The sequence below is a fragment of the Aethalodelphis obliquidens genome, unplaced genomic scaffold (genome assembly GCF_003676395.1).
Source record: "Aethalodelphis obliquidens isolate GAN/ISIS:26980383/991018 unplaced genomic scaffold, ASM367639v1 scaffold27, whole genome shotgun sequence".
Taxonomy (NCBI): Eukaryota; Metazoa; Chordata; class Mammalia; order Artiodactyla; family Delphinidae; genus Aethalodelphis; species Aethalodelphis obliquidens.
In genome coordinates this window covers 8,383,858-8,403,433 of record NW_020837971.1, presented here as the reverse complement: position 1 = coordinate 8,403,433, position 19,576 = coordinate 8,383,858, and the positions used below count along the sequence as shown (strand labels likewise).

Sequence of the window (19,576 nt, the reverse complement as noted above, 5' to 3'; positions counted from 1 at the left end):
TTAGACCATTGCCATTATTGTTGTAAATATTTTCTTAAAGAATATATGAATCTGGACTTGAAAATATTCAATTACATAACTCTTCCTGAGACTTTGGAAAGGTATCAAATTAAATTAAGTAGAATTCATTGAACAAATATTTATGATCTCCACATACCAAATATTATACTAGATGTTGTTATGATTAGATTATGTGGAGGGTGCTATGGGGAATGTCTGTGGGACGATGAGATGAAGAAACTCATTTTCCTCCCTAACAAAATGGATCTGTAGTCCAGAAAAAAAAAACCTGGGCTAAGGTACAGATTTTGGAAACTCACTACAAAGGTATTTTTAAAAAGCTTTTGAGTGTTTTTCACATAGGGAGGTATAGAGAGAGACCAGTGCCCCAGGTCACATTGAGAAAGGAGAGCATCTAGGGGAAACTGAAGAGGACCCATAGAAGTATGGGGAAAAAAATCAAAACATGGGATATGTCATTGAAGTCATTGGGAAAGAAAGCTTCAGGAAAGTTCACATGCCAAAGAGAAAGCAAGTAAGATAAAGACTAAAAATGAACCATTAACTTTGCTAGACGTGATACACACAAATAGCAGAGTTAGTTGACTGTATTGATACAATGCTAGTAAAAAATAAGGGCATAAACAGTGACCTCTTAACTCTAAGAGTTTGTTCTTACATTGCAAAGCTCTCCAGTGTTGGTACTTTTTGAGCTTAATTCTCTCCCTTATAAAGGGGACCATAGCAATTCTTGATATGAAGAAGGGGCTTCTCTTTATCCATGTCTTAATTTTCCCTTTAGCCTGCAGATACTTGCATTAAGTGGAGAGTTGGCATCATAGCTACTTTGTTCACTGTAAAATGAGTTTTATATAAATATGCTATCTCTCCATTTCAGATGAGAGTAGTTCTGGGTAGCTAAGTCTTTACACCCCTGAAATGTGCATGCTCTGCCATCCCCAGCATAAGAAAAGTTGTTTACTTCAGTCCTTTAGAAAAAAAATAAGAATAAAACAACAATTTCAAAAATAAATTAGTATGACTTTTCAAACAGTTTTGAGATAACCTTATATCTGCATGGGGTTAAATGAATGGGTTGTTTTACTCTCCATCATTTTACTTCGGAAAATGGGGTAGAGGCAAAGACTAGCAAATTAGGAAGAAAGAAAAACTACTTGGCATGAGAAAATGGTAACAATTCTAAAATTCATTATGAAGTTTTCTTTAAGAATTTAAAAAAATTTTTATGTTATATATTGGTTAACCAGCAAGTACTTAGGTTACATGTCATTAATCTGTTCAAAAAGAACCACCATTATTGAGGACAGTGTAAAAATCACTATAATAATACTTGCCTAATAGAAACTCACACACTTTATTTCCCATCTTAATTATGTTTTGCTGAAACTAAATATTATAATTCTTATTCCCGGAGCATATATTAAGTACTAGTGGATAATCTGTAAGTGAAATAAATGACTACCTGTTACTGGCCAACTGAAGATATAACAGGTAAAGAGTTAGTCTACTGTATCTATGCATGGTGTAGTATAAATAATTGCCTAAGTAATTGCTTTTAAGTGTAAGATTTTGAAATGTAAGAAAGATAAAATGTGTCCCTTCTATTATTGGTATATGGTTTTGAAAATGCACAGAAGGGAGCCAAATGCTTGCATGGCCTAGCAGAATAATGGGAGTATGTGTTCATTCCTTCTAACATCTCAGTGTAACATAGAAAGTGTCTGCAGCAGGTACTTTTTAGCTCACTCATTTTAACGTAGAAAAGTGTCTGCAGCAGGTACTTTTTAGCTCACTCATTTTAAATGGGTAGGTTCAGGAATACTAAAAAAGAAGATAATGTAGTTTTATAGTTGGTTGAACATGACTTAAGAGTTTAAATAACTATTGGAGAGGAATGAGATTACTTACAGTCTTAAAAATTGGCCAAGGAGTGGTTTGGCTCAGATACTCAGTTAACCTTTTGATGTGCATTTATTAAACGAAATCACTCACCTTCTCTGCAGTGTTGAAGGTGTAGTATAGTAAACATGAGATATGATTCAGGAACATATAATGTGTCTGCCTAAGTAAATCTGTATTTTCATTTTGTTTTCTAGTACCATAACAGCTTGGGGGAAGGACCATGAAAAAGATGCTTTTGAACATATAGTAACACAATTTTCATCAGTGCCTGTATCTGTGGTCAGCGATAGCTATGACATTTATAATGCGTGTGAGAAAATCTGGGGTGAAGATCTAAGACATTTAATAGTATCAAGAAGTACAGAGGCACCACTAATAATCAGACCTGATTCTGGAAATCCTCTTGACACTGTATTAAAGGTAAATTTTAATACGTAAGTTGACTATTAAAGTGCCTATAGACCAGCTGCATCGACACTACTTTTAATTTCATTTATACACACACCATTTCAGAACTCTCTGGACTAGTCCCCTTATTTTAGAGTTGCAACCCAGAGAGTAATAGATTTGCCCAAGGTCACGCATTAATAACAGAGGAAGGATATCCAGAGTTATGGATTATTTATATACTGTCAAAGAAACAGTTAAGTACTGTTGAATAGATATTTTCTTTTCTTTTTACCTTCAAAATTAATTAATAGTGTTAACATTTTAACCAGTCCTGTGATTTGGTTACCAAGTTTGTGGGTTCTTTCTTTTTCCTTTATCATTGCAGTACCTTTGAAGGTTTTAGTGCAAAAGAAATATGTGCAATGTAATGTGGAATAAAAATAATTTGGAAATAGTTTTCAAGTAGAGATTCATTACAGATACTGTTGATTCTCAATATAGCCTTGTTGCATTGTTTTTAGTGTTTAGGACTTGGTTTACCTTCTCTGAAAAGCACTAATAAGAGCAGGTTATTGATGCTTACTACTAGGAAAGTATAGTGCTGTGTGTGCTTTGCTTTAGCTGTGTCATTATTTAATCTCTATGGAAATCCTATGATCAATATTACAATCTCTTTTTTATAGACAAAGAGACCAGCTTAGAGAGGTTAAAATAAACTTGCTTAAGGTCACATGACATGTAAAATAAGCCAAGTATCCAACGTAGGTCTTTGTGGCTATCACCTTCCCTCTTTGCCACACTGTTTCCCAGCTGATGATTAGGTGATGAATTACCCCTTAAGAAAGTGGGGTGTAGAATCAAGGAGGTCTTTTCCTATCCTGTTAATAGGCCATCTGAAGGTCTGATCTTAGCCTGAAATATGAACAGATTTGGTTTTAGCAAACTGAACAGGTTGCATGTTTTTCCTGTTACCTAATAAAAATATCCAAACCTAGTTTCAAGAATCAACAAAGTTATCAGTATGGAATGTTTTCATTGTTAGAACAATTTATTTAGGAAAAGGGAGTGATTGTTGGGTAGATCTTTGGAATCTCTGACTAAGTGGGACAACTTGGCGTATTAAGCCATTTGGTTTTAAAAATGGGTGTCATTGTTAAGTGAGAAGCACCTCAGAGAAACTACAGGTTATATATGCTTCATTTCCAGCTTTATCTGTGTATCATGATTTTCTTTGAACTTTGTAATTCAGGTGGATTCGTGTCAGACAAATTATTTATGTTAGACAAATTAAATTATTGGGCACAAGCAGAAAAAATCCAAATCAAAAGTATAATCATGTTTTTTAAATGATGTTTTATATACCTTTGAAAAATGTTATATTTACCACTGTAAGCTCCTAATGTTAAAGGGTTTTTTTTTCCTGAATCTAATTTGAAAAATGTGAGGGAAAACTACTTGTGTTCTGAGCCACTTTACAGTATAAGTTGACTTGGTAGAAAATTGCATGCCTGTTTCTAACATAATCAAAAGGAATTGAGACAAAATTTTAGAAGGCTTATACATAGTATTGTAAAATTTAATTTGATTAATTTTTATTAATTTTTATATTCTCAACCTTGCTTTGCTAACAATCTTGGGTTTTTTTAAACTTTGGAAAGCTTTAACACTTTTTTTTCAGTATTAGTTATTTTGTGTTTGGCTGTGTATTTTTCCATACAGGTTTTGGATATTTTAGGTAAGAAGTTCCCTGTTACTGAGAACTCAAAGGGCTACAAGTTGCTGCCACCTTATCTTAGAGTTATTCAAGGGGATGGAGTGGATATTAATACCTTACAAGAGGTACGGATTTTATATTAAAAGTTTCAATAAAGCAATCCTTATAATTAAACTCCTTTTTATTAGTTTGATAAAGAACACATTAATAATTTAAGTACAGCTGTGATTCTTTTAATAAGTGTTTAAGATGGTTTATGTCTTTTCTGTTAATTGCTTAAAATTTAAAATATAGAAGTATATTTAAAATATATTAACTTAAAATACAGAAGTACCGGCCAAACCATACTGCCAGTCCTCAATGGCCGCCCTGGATGATGAGCCCAAAGAAGTGTCACTAGGAAATAAGAAAATGCCATTCAAGGAATATTTTTTGTATATACAACAAAAAGTCTTGACACTGTACAAATAGGTCTCAGTTTTAATAGAATGGAGCTTCATTCTAACAGTGTGAAACTTGAATGATATTCATCTGTGCTTTTTCAAAAATTATTGAATGGTTTGTCACCTCTTCTAAATTTTAACATTGACTGTTACCACTATTAGCCAAATAGCGTATGTTTTATGCTATCTTAAAACTTTTTCCTCTTTTGTTTCTCGGATAAGCTTCTAAGGAACTCAATTTTTATGGAGTATTTTGGGTATTAAAGACTATCAGCGATACCACGCTGTAGACTGTCAGCTACTATAAAGCACTGAAATTTTAATGTATATAGTTTCAGATGGAATCTTCTGTTTGAAAGAGTTCAGTGTGGTTAGATTAAGGTCAGTACCCAAATTATAAATAGTTTGTTTTCCAAAGATTCATTTAGAAGTAAGAACTATTGGGACCTCCCCAGCAGTCCAGTGCTTACGACTCCATGCTTCCACTGCAGGGGCCAAGGGTTCCACCCCTGGTCGGGGACATTGCACATGCCGCACAGGGTGGCCAAAAACGAAAAAAAATTAAACTAAATAAATAAAAGTAAGAACTATTGCATATCACTATCAGTACTTCCGTGGCGATATGCATTTAGAGTTTGAAAATGATGTCTGGAATAGATGTCTTGCAATAACAGAAATGAGGTTTCTTCTACCAACTCTCCCAAACTGCCTTGCCTAAGAAAAGTGGAAACTTCCCCAGCTCTAAGGCTTTGATGTGAAAAGGAAGGAAGAAAAATCTGCAGCAAGGAAGAGGACCTGAGCATAGAAATCTCAGCTGGCATGTTCAATTGCAGTTGTCCTGTCGCTCAGCTGAATTGAAGGTTTCTGACCTTGGTATCAGTTAAGAACTAGTACGCATACCTCCATTGTAGCGGGTACCCTCACACATACTTATCCCCCTTTCAGATGAAGAAATGTGGGCAGGGTACTGTATATCAGAATACGCATTAGCCCAGTGCGCTTCCCGTTGCTTATACCTACCCTTACTTGTTCTTAGGGGCAGCTCTTTAAGTTCGGTTGTTCCATCAGGTATTTGAACTTCCCTTTAAAAACTGAACTGAAGCTCTTTGGCTTTCCTTTTTTTTCTTTTTTAAAGTTGAGAATCAGTTCAGAACTCGAACTATTTTTTTTTTAAACTCCATGATCAAGAAGTTAAATATTGAGACAGATATTCTCTGGCATTGGTGAAACCTTAAACAGAATGGTCAGAGAATGAATAGTTGGTATTAATGCGGATGCGCTCATTACCTAAAGGGGGTAATACCTGCTACCTGCTTTCTTCATACTGTAGGTGGGTCAAAGTAAGTCTTTAGAAGCAAGAAAAGGAAATTCATATAGCATTTTTGCTATGTCTAGTCAGATTTCCTTCTGATTCGTATGTGCAAATATTTTTAAACAGTAATTTTTACTCTAATTCCATAATTTCCTGTAACAATAGAAAAATTCACTTAAACTTTAAATTGTCTAAATTTCACAACTTTTGGCAAAGCTATATGGGAAGAATATCTTATTGGTCCTAAAATACAGAGATATGACATTAGGTGATACTGTTCTTTGTGATTTACTCCTTCTTGTGCTTCTGAGGCTTACCTAAAATCAGGTGACAGTTCTGAAACTATTTTCTCTATATATTTTACCCAAATCTCCTTACCCTCCATCTTTATCTGTTTCCGTTTCTTCTCCCCCTTCAGTATTGAAATGCACTTTTTAGAACATGCCTTAATTTTGTGTTGTCTTATAAGGTTTTTATTATTATTTTAGTTATACTTAGTTTACAGTTAGTTCAGTGAAAAATAAATCTGAATTCAGGGCCCTTGAGTACTTTTGGGTTCAGGTATAGTAATAAAAGACATGAGACTGGGTTTATGTACAACCTAAGGAATCACTTTAAAATAAATTGTATATGTTTCCATCTTGATTCCTGACATATACCAGGAGAATTAGATGGCTGAGATATTTTTTTAAGTGTGGGCTTGTTAAAAGATGAAGGTCCTTGGAGTTTATCTATCTGTGTCTTGCAAGGTTGAAAATAAGGATAGATAAAAGGTCAGTTTGAGACTTTTGGTATTGGGAGGAATATGGCAAATTTCTATTAATGATTCACTTAAAACTATTAAACTTGCTTACGGTTTTCTGATCACTTCTGAAAGTTCTGTTTAAATAAAATGAAACGGGACTTTCCAGTTACTTCCTTTCGACTATTCTTATAAAATTAAAAATGGTTATTAAATTTTATTTGCCACCTTCTACCATAAAAGTGATGGAATATGTTAAATAAGACAGATGCTAGGTAAATAAGTCCTGCTTAGGAAAAAGAAATACAAATGATATTGATAATAATGTAGATTAATAAATTAATGTAACTTTTAAATTATGTGTCCCTTGAAAGAACTATTCTAGTTGCTGGAACTCTCTGTTCATATAGGTCTCTCTTTCTGGCTTTTAGATGATCATTCTCCCAAAAATGATCCAATGATAAATCTTAACACCCAATCAGTTCATAATTTTGCTTACGGCACTGGAGTACCAGCCAGAGTAAGATGACTGCCAGTGTCTCAACTGTTACGCAGGAGAGGGTGTTTTATACTGTTTTACCACCAATATCCGTTGACTTTTAAATGCCCCATTACATATGACATGTGATAACATGTATTGAGATTTATTAGTGATGAGGAGTGTCATTTCTAGAATCTAGTAATTTGGGGCAAACATCCAGGCCCCATTGCTTGTGCTACTGGCATCTGGGCAGTAACTGCAAGAGGTAGATGAGAGTTTACTCAAGTAACCTTAGGTATTTATAGCTATTATTTTTCTCCCTCTCATTTCCTCCATTCCCCCAACCTAAACCACAATCACTGTGACTACAACACAAATTCAGGAACTTTGAATGAAATCCCCTCCTTCTACACTTATCCCTTGGGCTGCCCTTTTTTGGGGTTGGTGGGTCTTTTAAAAGAAAAGAGTGGAATGTAACTTTGTGTAGACCTTATTCTTATCTCATTATTTACTGTGTTATAAAACAGCTTTGGATGGTTTATTCATCAATATGGCTCATGGATAATTAGCTCCTTCCTCTTCCAAATTACTTGGCTTAAATTTATTTATTTATATCTTATTTTTAATCTAGATTGTGGAAGGCATGAAGCAAAAAAAATGGAGCATAGAAAATGTTTCCTTTGGTTCTGGTGGAGCTTTGCTACAGAAGTTAACAAGAGATCTCCTGAATTGTTCCTTTAAATGTAGTTATGTTGTAACCAATGGCCTTGGGGTATGTCATTGAACTTTTACTCTTGTGTTGTTAATATTTATGTGTGTATGTTGAATGTACTTATTGAACACAATAGTCCAAGGATAATATGGTCCTGAACTGTTACTGTATTGTCAGGTACCCCTGACCTTGAGGCAGAAACAAAGAAGGAAAAGAGACAGGGGGTGATAACTTGACTTCAGAAAAAAATGGAGATTTGGGAAAATGAGAGATTATTTAAGAGAGATGATGCAGGTCAATTCATTTCCACTACTTCAGTATATACCTTTGAATCAAAAAGTTGACCATATTTGAACGAGAATGTCAGCTAACCTAGCCATCACGTATGTAAACACTGTCAAAGAATGTTTTAGGAAGGTGAACTATGACGTGTGAGTTGTGTTACTAGAATCGTGTTCTGGTAGCCTTAAAACAAGGGAACCCAAGCTGCAAGCAGCTGAACAACAGTCTCCCTAGCTCTTCATAAGCTCTTGAGAGTCTGTGTATTAAAGGGTGTGTGTAGGGGATCCTAAGAACACAGGGGTTGGTTCCCTACCTTAGTTCACCACCATCTTTCTTTGGCGAGTTCTGGGATTGCCTCTTCTGCTTCTCTTCTTATAGCCATCTCCAGTTGCTTCTTCCTTTCTGATCCTGAAACATTGTGCTCTAGGTTCTCTAGGTCTTCTTTGCTTCTGAGAGTAACAAGGTAATAGAATAAAAGGTAACAAAAGGGAAAAGGTTATGAAATAGGAAAGGCTTTATCATAGTAAACTCCTCGTTCCCTTGCCACAGATTATATAATTGAGTTGACATAGATTGATTTTTCAGTAACACACATGTGCTGTACTTAGATCAGTTTAAGGGCAAAGCATAATACAAAAGGAGATACCTTAAGGGTCACATTGTTAACCTCAAAGACTTACTACAGATGGAGTATTAGTATTCTACACTGGTAAGAAAGAATATCCAAGATTTGGATTTTGTTCATACCTTCTTCATCACAGAGGACTCTGTCCTCCAAAACAGGCTAGAGTCTTGTCTCTAAAAGCCAGGTGTGGATTGGTTTAATTATACGTACAAAGTGCCTTAAAATTTATATAAATTAGGTACACACTTTTTTTTTTTTTTTAATGGGTGTTGAGTGAACATTTCTGATGATTAGTCTTGTATTTCTCCAACTTTCTTAATTTGGATTCCAGATTAATGTCTTCAAGGACCCGGTTGCTGATCCCAACAAAAGGTCCAAAAAGGGCCGATTATCTTTGCATAGGACACCAGCAGGGAATTTTGTTACACTTGAGGAAGGAAAAGGAGACCTTGAAGAATATGGTCATGTATGTATCTATGCTGATTTGGGTTTTTTTTTTTTTTGGTTTGGTTTTTAAACAGTAGTAGGTTGACTCTTCAAATTAAGAAAGGAAGCTTTTATGTTTTATTTAAAGTGTTTACAGTTGCTGACCTAGCCTTCCAAAATACGATGAAAAACAAGAAATGGCTAGATAGTAAATATGAGACTTTCACATACATTGGGTGAAATATTTTGTAACATTCCAAAAAAATTACGGTTTTCGACATAGTGATCAGCAGGGAGTGATTGATGAGCTTCAGTGAGTTTGCATATATTTGATCTTACTCTTATTGCCAATTAGCAGTGAATCATTTCTGAACGGGAATAGTTAAGAATACTTAAAGGATGTTCTTCTTAGACTGCTCATAGCTATTTATGTTATAGTAAAACTTTGGTAATTTTATTAGATAAAAGAAGGGCTATCCAAATTCTAAAATGTTGTTAAAGACAATTCCCTTTTTCAAAACAATAGAATCCAGTTCAGATGGTTTTCTTTAGTCTCATTTGACTCTCCCAGCAGCTCTAATGACTAAAAAAGGCAAGTTACGTTATCTTAGTAGTGTAAGATGTGAAAACAGTGAGACTTGATTCAGATTATATAACTAATAAATGGTGAAACCTAGACTTAACCAAGTTTTCTGATTTTAGTCAACCAAACTAGAAACATTTATAGTATGCTAGTCTCTATGCTCGTTAACATACAAAAGTACACTTATATTCCTGAACTCAATAGTTATAAAATTTCTGTTTTTAAGCCACCAGATTGAAAAAGAAAATACTCTTTTTTAGAGGAAAATTACTCATGAATATTCATATTCTCAGAGGAGGGTTTACACTAAACATAAATACATACACTAACTTATTACTTTAGATGTTTTTAACTTTTGATCCTTTATACCACATCACATATTTTGCTTATGTTACTTTTATTATATTCTTTTAAGATTTTGAGCCAGAATTAATACAATATGATTTTTCTGTTTAATGAAAAATATATATAAGTCCCTAAAACTTTTAGAATTAGTTTCCTTTATATAGCCTGTTATGCAGTTCTTTGCATAGCTTTCACTTAACTCTTGTACTACAAAGACTTTGCCGAATTGGCAAAGTGACAAAACTCACTTTAGACATGGTCATAACTATGAGTAAAACGAGGCATTGATTTTAAGAGTATGTGAATGATACTCGAGAACATTTGAGTCACTAATCAATTTATGATCATCTAGACCTTTTGATTTAATAGGAACCACCTTTCCTCAATAGATTAAAGTTAAATTTATAAAGAAAATGTCACAGCAAGAGCAGTGATTTGAAGCAACACAAGGACAGATAAGATTGTTTCAAGATGGTGGAGTGGGAAGACCCTGAGCTCACCTCCTCTCACGGGCACACCAAAATTACAGCTATTTACAGAGCAAATACTGACGAGAAAGACCAGAATCTACCAGAAAAGATCTGCAGCTAAAGCTATAAGGAAGGAACTATGACGAGGCAGGTGAGAGGGGCAGAGTCACAGTATAGTCAAGACCCACACCTGCAAGTGGGCAACCCATCAACAGGAGAAGAATATAATTTCAGAGGTTCTTCCAAAGAAGTGAGGGGTCTGAGCTCCACCTCAGCCTCTCCAGCCTGGGGCAGGTCCTGCACCAGGAAGATAAACCAGCAGGGCTTATTTCGGGACACCCAGGGGGCTGTGGGAAATAGAGACTCTACTCTTAAAGGGCACACACAAACTTACACATGCTTTGAGACGCAGGGCAGAAGCAGTTGTCTGAAAGGAGCCTGAGTCAGACCCAGTAGCTGACCTTGGAGACACCTTGGGCCCCTCAGCTAGCTGCTCTTGGATCCAGCCCCACTCACTAGCAAGCCAACACAAGCTTCAGGACACCCTGGACCCCACAGCCAGCTGTTAGCAACTGGCCCTACCTACCAGCAGTCTGACACCAGCCCTCAGGACTTGGCTCTGCTCAGCAGTGGGCTGACACTAGCCCCGGGACCCCCCCAGGATTCCACAGCTAGCAGCCTTATAACTCAGCCCCACCAACCAGCCGCGAGCAGTCTACACACAAGGCCTGGCAACCAACGAGACTGGGGGCCAGCCGCATCTACCAGACTGCCTGCTGTAGTCAGTCTTCCACAACAGAAGGACCCAAGCAACCCACATAGGAGGAGCCCTAGAGCAGCATATAGCTCTGGTGACCAGAAGGGATTCACTGCTGGGACACAGAGGAGTTCTACAAAAGGCAACTTCTCAAAGGTCAGAAAACATAACCAGCCTACCACGTACAAGAGTTCAAGATAATGATCTTAAAAATGATCAAAGAACTCATGAAAAGACTGGCTAACCAGAGTGAGAGTTTAGAAGTTGTAACAAAAAGTCAGAAAATATAAAGAACCAGAGATTAAGAATACAATAACTGAAATTAAAAATACACTAGAAGGAATCAGCGGATGAAATGATACAGAGGAATGGATCAGTGAACTGGAAGACAAAGTAGTGGAAATCACTTAAGCTAAAGAGAATAAAGAATAAAAAAAAATGAGGACAGTTTAAGACACCTCTAGTACAACATCAAGCAACTAACATTTGCATTGTAGTAGTCCCAGAAGGAAGAGAGAGAAAGGGGCAGAGAACATATTTGAAGACACAGTAGCTGAAAACTTCCCTAACCTGGGAAGGGGAAGCACAGAGAGCCCCAAAAGGATCAAATCCAAAGAGGACCACACCAAGAAAGACTGTAATTAGATTGTTAAAAGCAGCAAGGGAAAAGCAACAACTTACAAGGGAATTCTAATAAGGCTGTATAATCTGACTTTTCAGCAGAAAGTCTGCTGGCCAGAGGGATGGCACAATATATTTAAAGTGATGACAGGGTGAAACCTACAACCAAGAATACTCTCTACCTGGCAAGGTTTTCATTCAGATTTGAAGATATCAGAAGTTTTACAGACAACCAAAAGCTAAAGGTTCAGCATCACCAAGCCAGCTTTATAAGAAATGTTAATAGGAGTAAACATGATAATTACAAAAGGAAATACCTCATCAGTAATGGCAGTTATATAGTAAAGGTAGCAAATCAAGCATATACTAAGGAAGTTTAAAAGACAAACAGTAAAATCACCTATAAGTAGTTCAGGGATACACAAAACAAAAAAGATACAGAATGTGTCAAAAGCAGTAATGAGCCTAAATGTAAGACATGATACCGTGAAACTCCTAGAAAAGAACATAGGCGAAGCACTCTGACAAAAATCATAGTAGTATTTTCTTAGTCTCCCAAGGCAAAAGAAATAAAAGCAAAAATAAACAAATGGGGCCTAATTAAAAGTTTTGGCACAGCAAAAGAAACCGTCAATGAAGCAAAAAGACAGCCTACATTGATGGGAAAAATATTTACAAATGATATGACCAGCGAGGGGTTAATATCCAAAATATCCAAAAAGCTAATGTAACGTAATATCCAAAAAACCAATCCAATCTAAAAATGGGCACAAGGACTGAACAGACATTTTTCCACAGAAGACATCCAGATGGCTAACAGGCACATGAAAAGATGCTCGGCATTGCTAATTATTAGAGAAATGCACATCAAAACCACAATGAGGTTTCACCTCACACCTGTCAGAATAAATGGCCATCATCAAAAAGTCTACAAATAACAAATGCTGGAGAGGGTGTGGAGAAAAGAGAACCCTCTTGCACTGTTGGTGGGAGTGTAAACTGATACAGCCACTAGGGAGGACAGTATGGAGACTCCTCAGAAAACTAAAAATAGAGTTGCATACGACCCAGCAATGCCACTCATGGGTATATATTCAAAGAAAATGAAAACATTAATTTGAAACCTATATACACCCCAATGTTCACAGCAGCATTCTTTACAATAGCCAAGATACAGAAGCAACCTAAGTGTCCATCAACAGATGAATGGATAAAGAAAATGTGGCACATATATACAATGGAATATTACTCAGCCATTAAAAAAAAAAAGGAAATTTTGCCATTTGCAACAACATGGATAGACCTGGAGGGTATTATGCTATATGAAATAAGTCAGACAGAGAAAGACAAATACTGTATGTTATTACTTGTATGTGGAATCTAAAAAATAAAACAAATGAATATAACAAAACAGAAACAGTCTTACAGATACAGACAACAAATTAGTGTTTACCAGTGGGGAGAGGGAAGCGAGGAGGGGCAGGGTAGGGGAGTAAGAGGTACAAACTACTGTGTATAAAATAAATAAGCTACATGGGCTTCCCTGGTGGCACAGTGGTTGAGAGTCTGCCTGCCGAGGCAGGGGACACGGGTTCGTGCCGTGGTCCGGGAGGATCCCACATGCCGCGGAGCGGCTGGGCCCGTGAGCCATGGCCGCTGAGCCTGCGCGTCCGGAGCCTGTGCTCCGCGACGGGAGAGGCCACAACAGTGAGAGGCCCACGTACCGCAAAAAAAAAAAAAAAAAAAAAAAAAAGAAAAAAAGAAACTACACATACTATACATCACAGGGAATATAGCCAATATTTTATAATAACTTTAAGTGGATTATAATCTAAAAATAATAAATAATTATGTTGTACACCTGAAACTAATATTGTAAATCAACTATACCTCAATAAAAAAAATTTGAAATAAAAAATAAAACATAGGATAAAAAGGAAACAACATAATGACAAAAATGTTAGATAACGTTGTATGCTCCTCACCTTCCGATGAGATGGAAAACTTCGGCATAGTAGATTACTTCTGTGGATTTTTCAGGAAAAACTAGAGGCAGATAATTCCTTAGTGAGACAGGGATGGCTTTACCAGACTCGAAAGGGAATTTAGTCCTAATTCTCTTAATTGGTCTTTGTTTTATCCTTGTGTGGATCAAATGGATTACACGTATCAGTGACTTCCGGAATATACGCAGAGTTTTTAAAATCAGTGGCTGTGCATTAGTCAAGAAATCAATTTATGCTTCTGTTCTGGGTTTGGTTGCTTGTTTTCAGTGTTGGCTTTATTTGCTTGCTTGCTTCTTTAAGGCCAAAACTCGTGATTAGAAAGTTTAGTAAATTCCAAATTGAGAAGTTTAATCGGTGTTGAGTCTTGGCTAGGAACGAGGGAAGGTCTGGCAGGCTTTCCTTGCTGATCTGTCAGTCATGCTTATCAGTGACAGCCATAGTTCTTCTGGGCAACCAAAGCAGTAAGCATCTTCCACCTGGAAAAAAAGAGATGGGTCAACTAGGTTTTTTCATTTTTCCTTTAAGGAAAACTGTTTTAAGAATGTACTACGCAGATCATTCCTTTCCATAAAAGTTAAATATCTCTGCATCCCATTTTAGATCATGCCTGCTCTACCAGCATTCTTTGTGAATAAAATCATTTCATAATTTGAATATCAGCATCTCTGTGTATTTAACTAACCTCATTCATCAAAGCATTACTTAAGAATTTTGATAGTCTAATATCATTAAACTTCAATATTGTTATATTTGTGCAGGATCTTCTCCATACTGTCTTCAAGAATGGGAAGGTGACAAAAAGCTATTCATTTGATGAAGTAAGAAAAAATGCACAGCTGAATATCGAACTGGAAGCAACACCTCATTAAGCTTTGTTTTATGACTGGGTATGTGTGTGCGTGCCTGCGTGTGCGTGTGTGTGTGTTTACGTGCATGCACACACGTATACACCTGTGTGTGTGAGTATGTAATACATAATGTTTATTGTACAGATGTGTGGGGTTTCTTTGTGTTTTATGATACATTTCAGCCACATTATTTGTTGGTTTATGGACATACTGCCCTTTTCATTTTTTCTTTTTTCCAGTGTTTAGGTGATCTCAAATTAGGAAATGCTCTTAACCATGTAAAAGATAATTGCTAAAGTAAGCTTTTTAGGGCCCTTTGCCAACAGATAGTAATTCAATCTGGTATTGATCTTTTCACAAACAGAACCAAGAAACTTTTATATATAACTGAAGATCACATAAAACAGATTTGCATAAAATTATCATGATTGCTTTATGTTTATATTTAACTTGTATTTTTGTACAAACAAGATTGTGTAAGATATATTTAAAGTTTCAGTGATTTAACAGTCTTTCCAACTTTTCATGATTTTTATGAGCACAGACTTTCAAGAAAATACTTGAAAATAAATTACATTGCCTTTTGTCCATTAATCAGCAAATAAAACATGGCCTTAACAAAGCTGTTTGTTTTATTGTACAATTTGAAAATTATGTCAGGACATACCCAATAGAATTACTAAACCTCACTGCCCCTTGTAGAATATGTATTAATCATTCTACATTAAAGGAAATAATGGTTCTTACTGGAATGTCTAGGCACTGTACAGTGATTATACACGTTGGTCATTGTATTGTACCAGTGAAATGCCAAATTTGAAAGGCCTGTACTGCAATTTTATATGTCAGATAACGCCTGTGGCTCTAATATGCACCTCAAGATTTTAAGGAGATTTTTAGAGAGAATTTCTGCTTACACTCTAGAATATATACATAAATGTAAAATATTGACAGAAATGGAAGCAGTGTATTTTAAAGTAATTACACTTCTGAATTTATTTTTCCTATTCTATAGTTGATATGACTTAAATGAATTACTGGAATGGGTAGTGAGTGTACTTATTTTTAATGTTTTGATTCTGTTATATTTTTCATTTTTTTCAAAAATTAAATTGGATATTCAATTTTATGGACATCATTTATTAATTTTAAACTGAATCCCTCAATAAATAATGCTCAGGCAAGTTCTTAAATGAAGATAAATTATCCCAAATGAAAAGCATGATGACATGAGTTTGAATAATCCGAACCAGAAGCGGAAAGTTGGCTAAATTCGGTGTTCAACATCAACGTGTTCTAGAGTGATTAAACTGCTAGATTCTGAGTCAGTCATCACATTGGACTAGAGACCAGGATGTTTTAGATGTCCTTTCTGTTCTACGGCAGAGATTGGCCAGCTGTGGCCTGCAGGCCAAATTCGGACCACTCTTTCTATAAATACATATTGTCTATGGCTGCTTTCTCACAAGAACAGCAGAACTTGAGTCATTGCAGTAGTGACCCTGTGACCCCCAAAGCCTGAAATGTTTATTATCTGGCCCTTTACAGAAGTGTCAACCCTGTTGTAAGAAAAGGAGTGTGCCTTGAGACGGAGCTTTTCGCTCTTTTGTCTTTTCTCATTTAAGAATCTGATATTAGAAGAGTATTTAGAAAAGCTTTAACAACATGACATTAAAAGTGAAATTTTAAAAATGGAAAAGCCATAAATCATTTGGCCTAAACAGTTACATGAGAAAATATTTTCTCACTAGAGTAATCTAATTAGAAGCGAGTTATCGTTATTAAACATCTTTTATAAGCATTATTAAGAAGAATATGAGATTTTGCAGATGATTCTAAACACCTGTCTAATGAGAACAGTAGGCATCATTCACACTTCTAGTAAGAGTTTTCATCCTGTAATCCCTGGTAGAAAATAATTTTAAGCTGATTTATTATTTTTTAAATCTAAGTAAAGAGCAGGAGTATTAAGAACACACCTTTCTTCACAAAATATGCTAAGGGGCTTATAGAGAAGAAAAAGAAACTATTACCAATAACAACTTTGATAACCACCCATAATTTTGATTTTGCTGAAACACTGCAATTATACTGCAGATAACAGTCTTTATACACTGTGAATTTCAGCCGTTTCAGAGTATCTAGAGGAGTTTTATTTTAAAACTTTCAGTGAATGCTAAAATCTGTACATTTGTACATGGCCATAGATTGGGGGATGGAATGATTAACTGTTAGCTCTTAGCCACTTGGAATTGATTAATCCTGAATCTCCATCACGTAAGCACTTAGTATTTGACCATCCCCATTCTGAGTAGAAACTGGGTGACATGGATATCAAATAGAACTCTGTTGTGTCACCCTTAAATTAGCCTGACTCTTGCAGACAAAAGCAAATGGCATGTGTGGGTTTGCTCAAGTCATTAGATTTGCAGTTTACAACAGTCAGTCCCCCTCAGTTCATAATATCCTGAAGTATTATTTGTATTTTAAATAGGAGATAGGAGTTCTGCGTTAAGACTCTTTATTTGTACTCTATACTTAAAGTAAAATGGTTTTAATGATTATCCCTTATTTCCTTTCTTGAAATAAATTGTCATGAAAAACATTTTATAATGAAATCCATCTTGGAAAACTAGAAAGAGAAAAATGGCAAGGTAATTATTGTTCTGTTTGCCATAATTTAGAATTCAAACTTAAACAAGTATTTTGTAGTTTTACATTCCTTTTTAACCCATCTAATGGAGAATGTCAGCTTTTCTCCCAAGTTGTATGTTAAATCAATCTAATATGTATTCAACATCAAAGATAAACATGTAATAAACATGGAAATAAAGTTTAGCTCTATTAGTGAAATGTTAAATTTGACTGTGTGCTTCAAATAATGGCATTTACAGAGTTACCTTTTTTAGGTATTCTTCCAGTTCAAAGAATTAGAGAATGAAAGAGGGAGAAACATCTAGGATGCCTTACTTTCTGCCTTGTGCACTCTATGGCAGTGCCTTTTACTAAGGACACTGGAGGAAGATCAGATTTGGGGGCAAAGAGCACAATTCCTCAGGTAAGATTTGAGATGCCTTTGAGACATTTAAATGTGGATTTTAGGTAGCTGGAGATACTGATTTGGATATGAATGTGATGTATAGACGGTCATTGGAGACTCAAGAGAGGATGCTTCTCTAGGCAGAGTATAGAGTATGGCATGGCAAACCACAGGCTATAGGCCAAATCCAACCCACCGTCTGTTTTTGTAAATAAAGTTTTATTGGAACAGAGCCATGTCGATTCGTTAAACTATTGTTCATGGCTGCTTTCATGTCCCAGTGGCAGAGTTGAGTGGTTGTGACAGACCTTATGGCCTGCAAAGCCTAGAATAATTTATTATATGGCCCTTTAAAGAAAAAAAAATGTGCGGATCTCTGCTATAGAGAAGAGAGGGCCCAGGGCAACACCATAGGCACTCTCAAAAGTTTTAAGTGGCAGATAAGCAGGCAAAGGAGACTGACAAGCAGTAGCTAAAGAAATGAAAGGAAAACCAGGAGGAGGAAAGTCATGGAAGCCCAGGGAAGGGCTTTTTTTTTTTTTTTTTTTGCACAGGTGTTGAATACTGCTGAGAAATCAAGTAGAGTGAGGGATTTGAAAGCATCTATTGGATTTGACCTCCTGGAAATAACTGGCAGCTTAGAGACATGCCCTTCCAGGTAGTAGAGGAGGTAGATGTCAGAAAGAAGCTACCCTTTGCACAGCTCCCAAATGTTGGAAGTGTGAAGGAGGAGAGAATGAGGCAACAGTGTGTCTCCCTTTCCCTTTTTAGGTACTGCTTTATCTCTGAGAAGGACCCAGGAAAAAGGGAGAAGTGGAAGACCAGAGAGTCAAAGGAATCAGCATGGTACTGGGTTCCAAAGAAAGTGGAGGAGGATGGGGTCCAAAGGATTGGCTTCCGATGGACAGAGTGCTTTTAATCTAGAAGAAAGGAGAGGCTAGTGCGTATGCAGGCTTTGGTTTTCTCTGAAATTTGAGACCAGGGCAGATGGTTGAAAATGCAAGTTTTAAAACAGTTATTGTGGAGAGTAAAGTGCCCAGAGGTGTTGGGTCCTCCACACCATTCTGTAGTTCCCCAGCTAGTTGGTGATTGAGAACTTACACTGAAAATTTGCCTCTTGTGGTTTTATTTTTGTTGCCCTCCCTAGTAACACCCTGATGCCTAGGTACAGACGCGCAGAAAATAGAGATAACTTGGAGTTTTGCCAGATAAGTCTGACTAGAACAAAGGACAATAACTGAATAATTATTAAAATTGAGTTGTTGAAAAAGGGTCCTACGGTACTTACACTGAATAGATAAGGATGTGAAGGCAACACACAGTGTTGGGAAGACAGTAGACAGCCCAATGGACAGTCTGACGACAGCTCTGGTCTACTGGGAGTTGTTGAGCAAGCAGCTTGGGAAGGACAGAAAATGCTAGCCTGAGACCAGGATGCTTGCATTAGTGATCTGAGAAGAGCAAGTTCGTGGTGTAGTACGATCCAAGGCGTGACCTTGCAGTGGCTACACGAAGTTAAGGAAGATCACTGGAGACAAAACAAGATCACAAAGCCTAAAAAGACAAGTGGGTTGGACGGGTGGACATTAAGATCATCCAGAGTCATAGTGGAGAGGAAAACTAAGTCAGGTGGCAGTGTGTTCAGTGAATGAAGGGAAGGGAGCAGGGGGCAGCAACAAGGAGGGGTGTGAGCCTCAAAGGGATCAGGCAGTGGAGACCGCTGACGCAGGCAAGCCTGCAAGAGGAGGAGCTCTGCCTCCTGGAAGGGTCCAAACATGCGTGGACGAGTAACAAACTGATTAAAAAGTGCTTTGTGTATTGCCAAAGGCTTGATGTCCTTTACCAGATGCTTAAGC

The 19,576-nt window shown here is 36.5% G+C and overlaps 1 protein-coding gene across 3 annotated transcripts in view; it reads left to right on the top strand.

The window, feature by feature from the left end:
- NAMPT (nicotinamide phosphoribosyltransferase) overlaps positions 1–17,950 on the top strand; it is a 47,781-nt gene extending 29,831 nt beyond the window's left edge. For 2 of the 3 annotated variants that reach the window (XM_027123892.1, XM_027123893.1), the window contains 5 exons: positions 2,118–2,343; positions 4,033–4,152; positions 7,637–7,777; positions 8,956–9,090; positions 14,591–17,535. In XM_027123892.1, coding sequence (XP_026979693.1) covers positions 2,118–2,343; positions 4,033–4,152; positions 7,637–7,777; positions 8,956–9,090; positions 14,591–14,701 — 733 coding nt within the window. In that variant the 3' untranslated portion in view covers positions 14,702–17,535. Of the gene's footprint in view, positions 1–2,117; positions 2,344–4,032; positions 4,153–7,636; positions 7,778–8,955; positions 9,091–14,590 lie in introns of all 3 variants that reach the window. The other variant, XM_027123891.1, reaches the window with a different exon arrangement.
- The last annotated feature ends 1,626 nt before the right edge of the window (positions 17,951–19,576 follow it).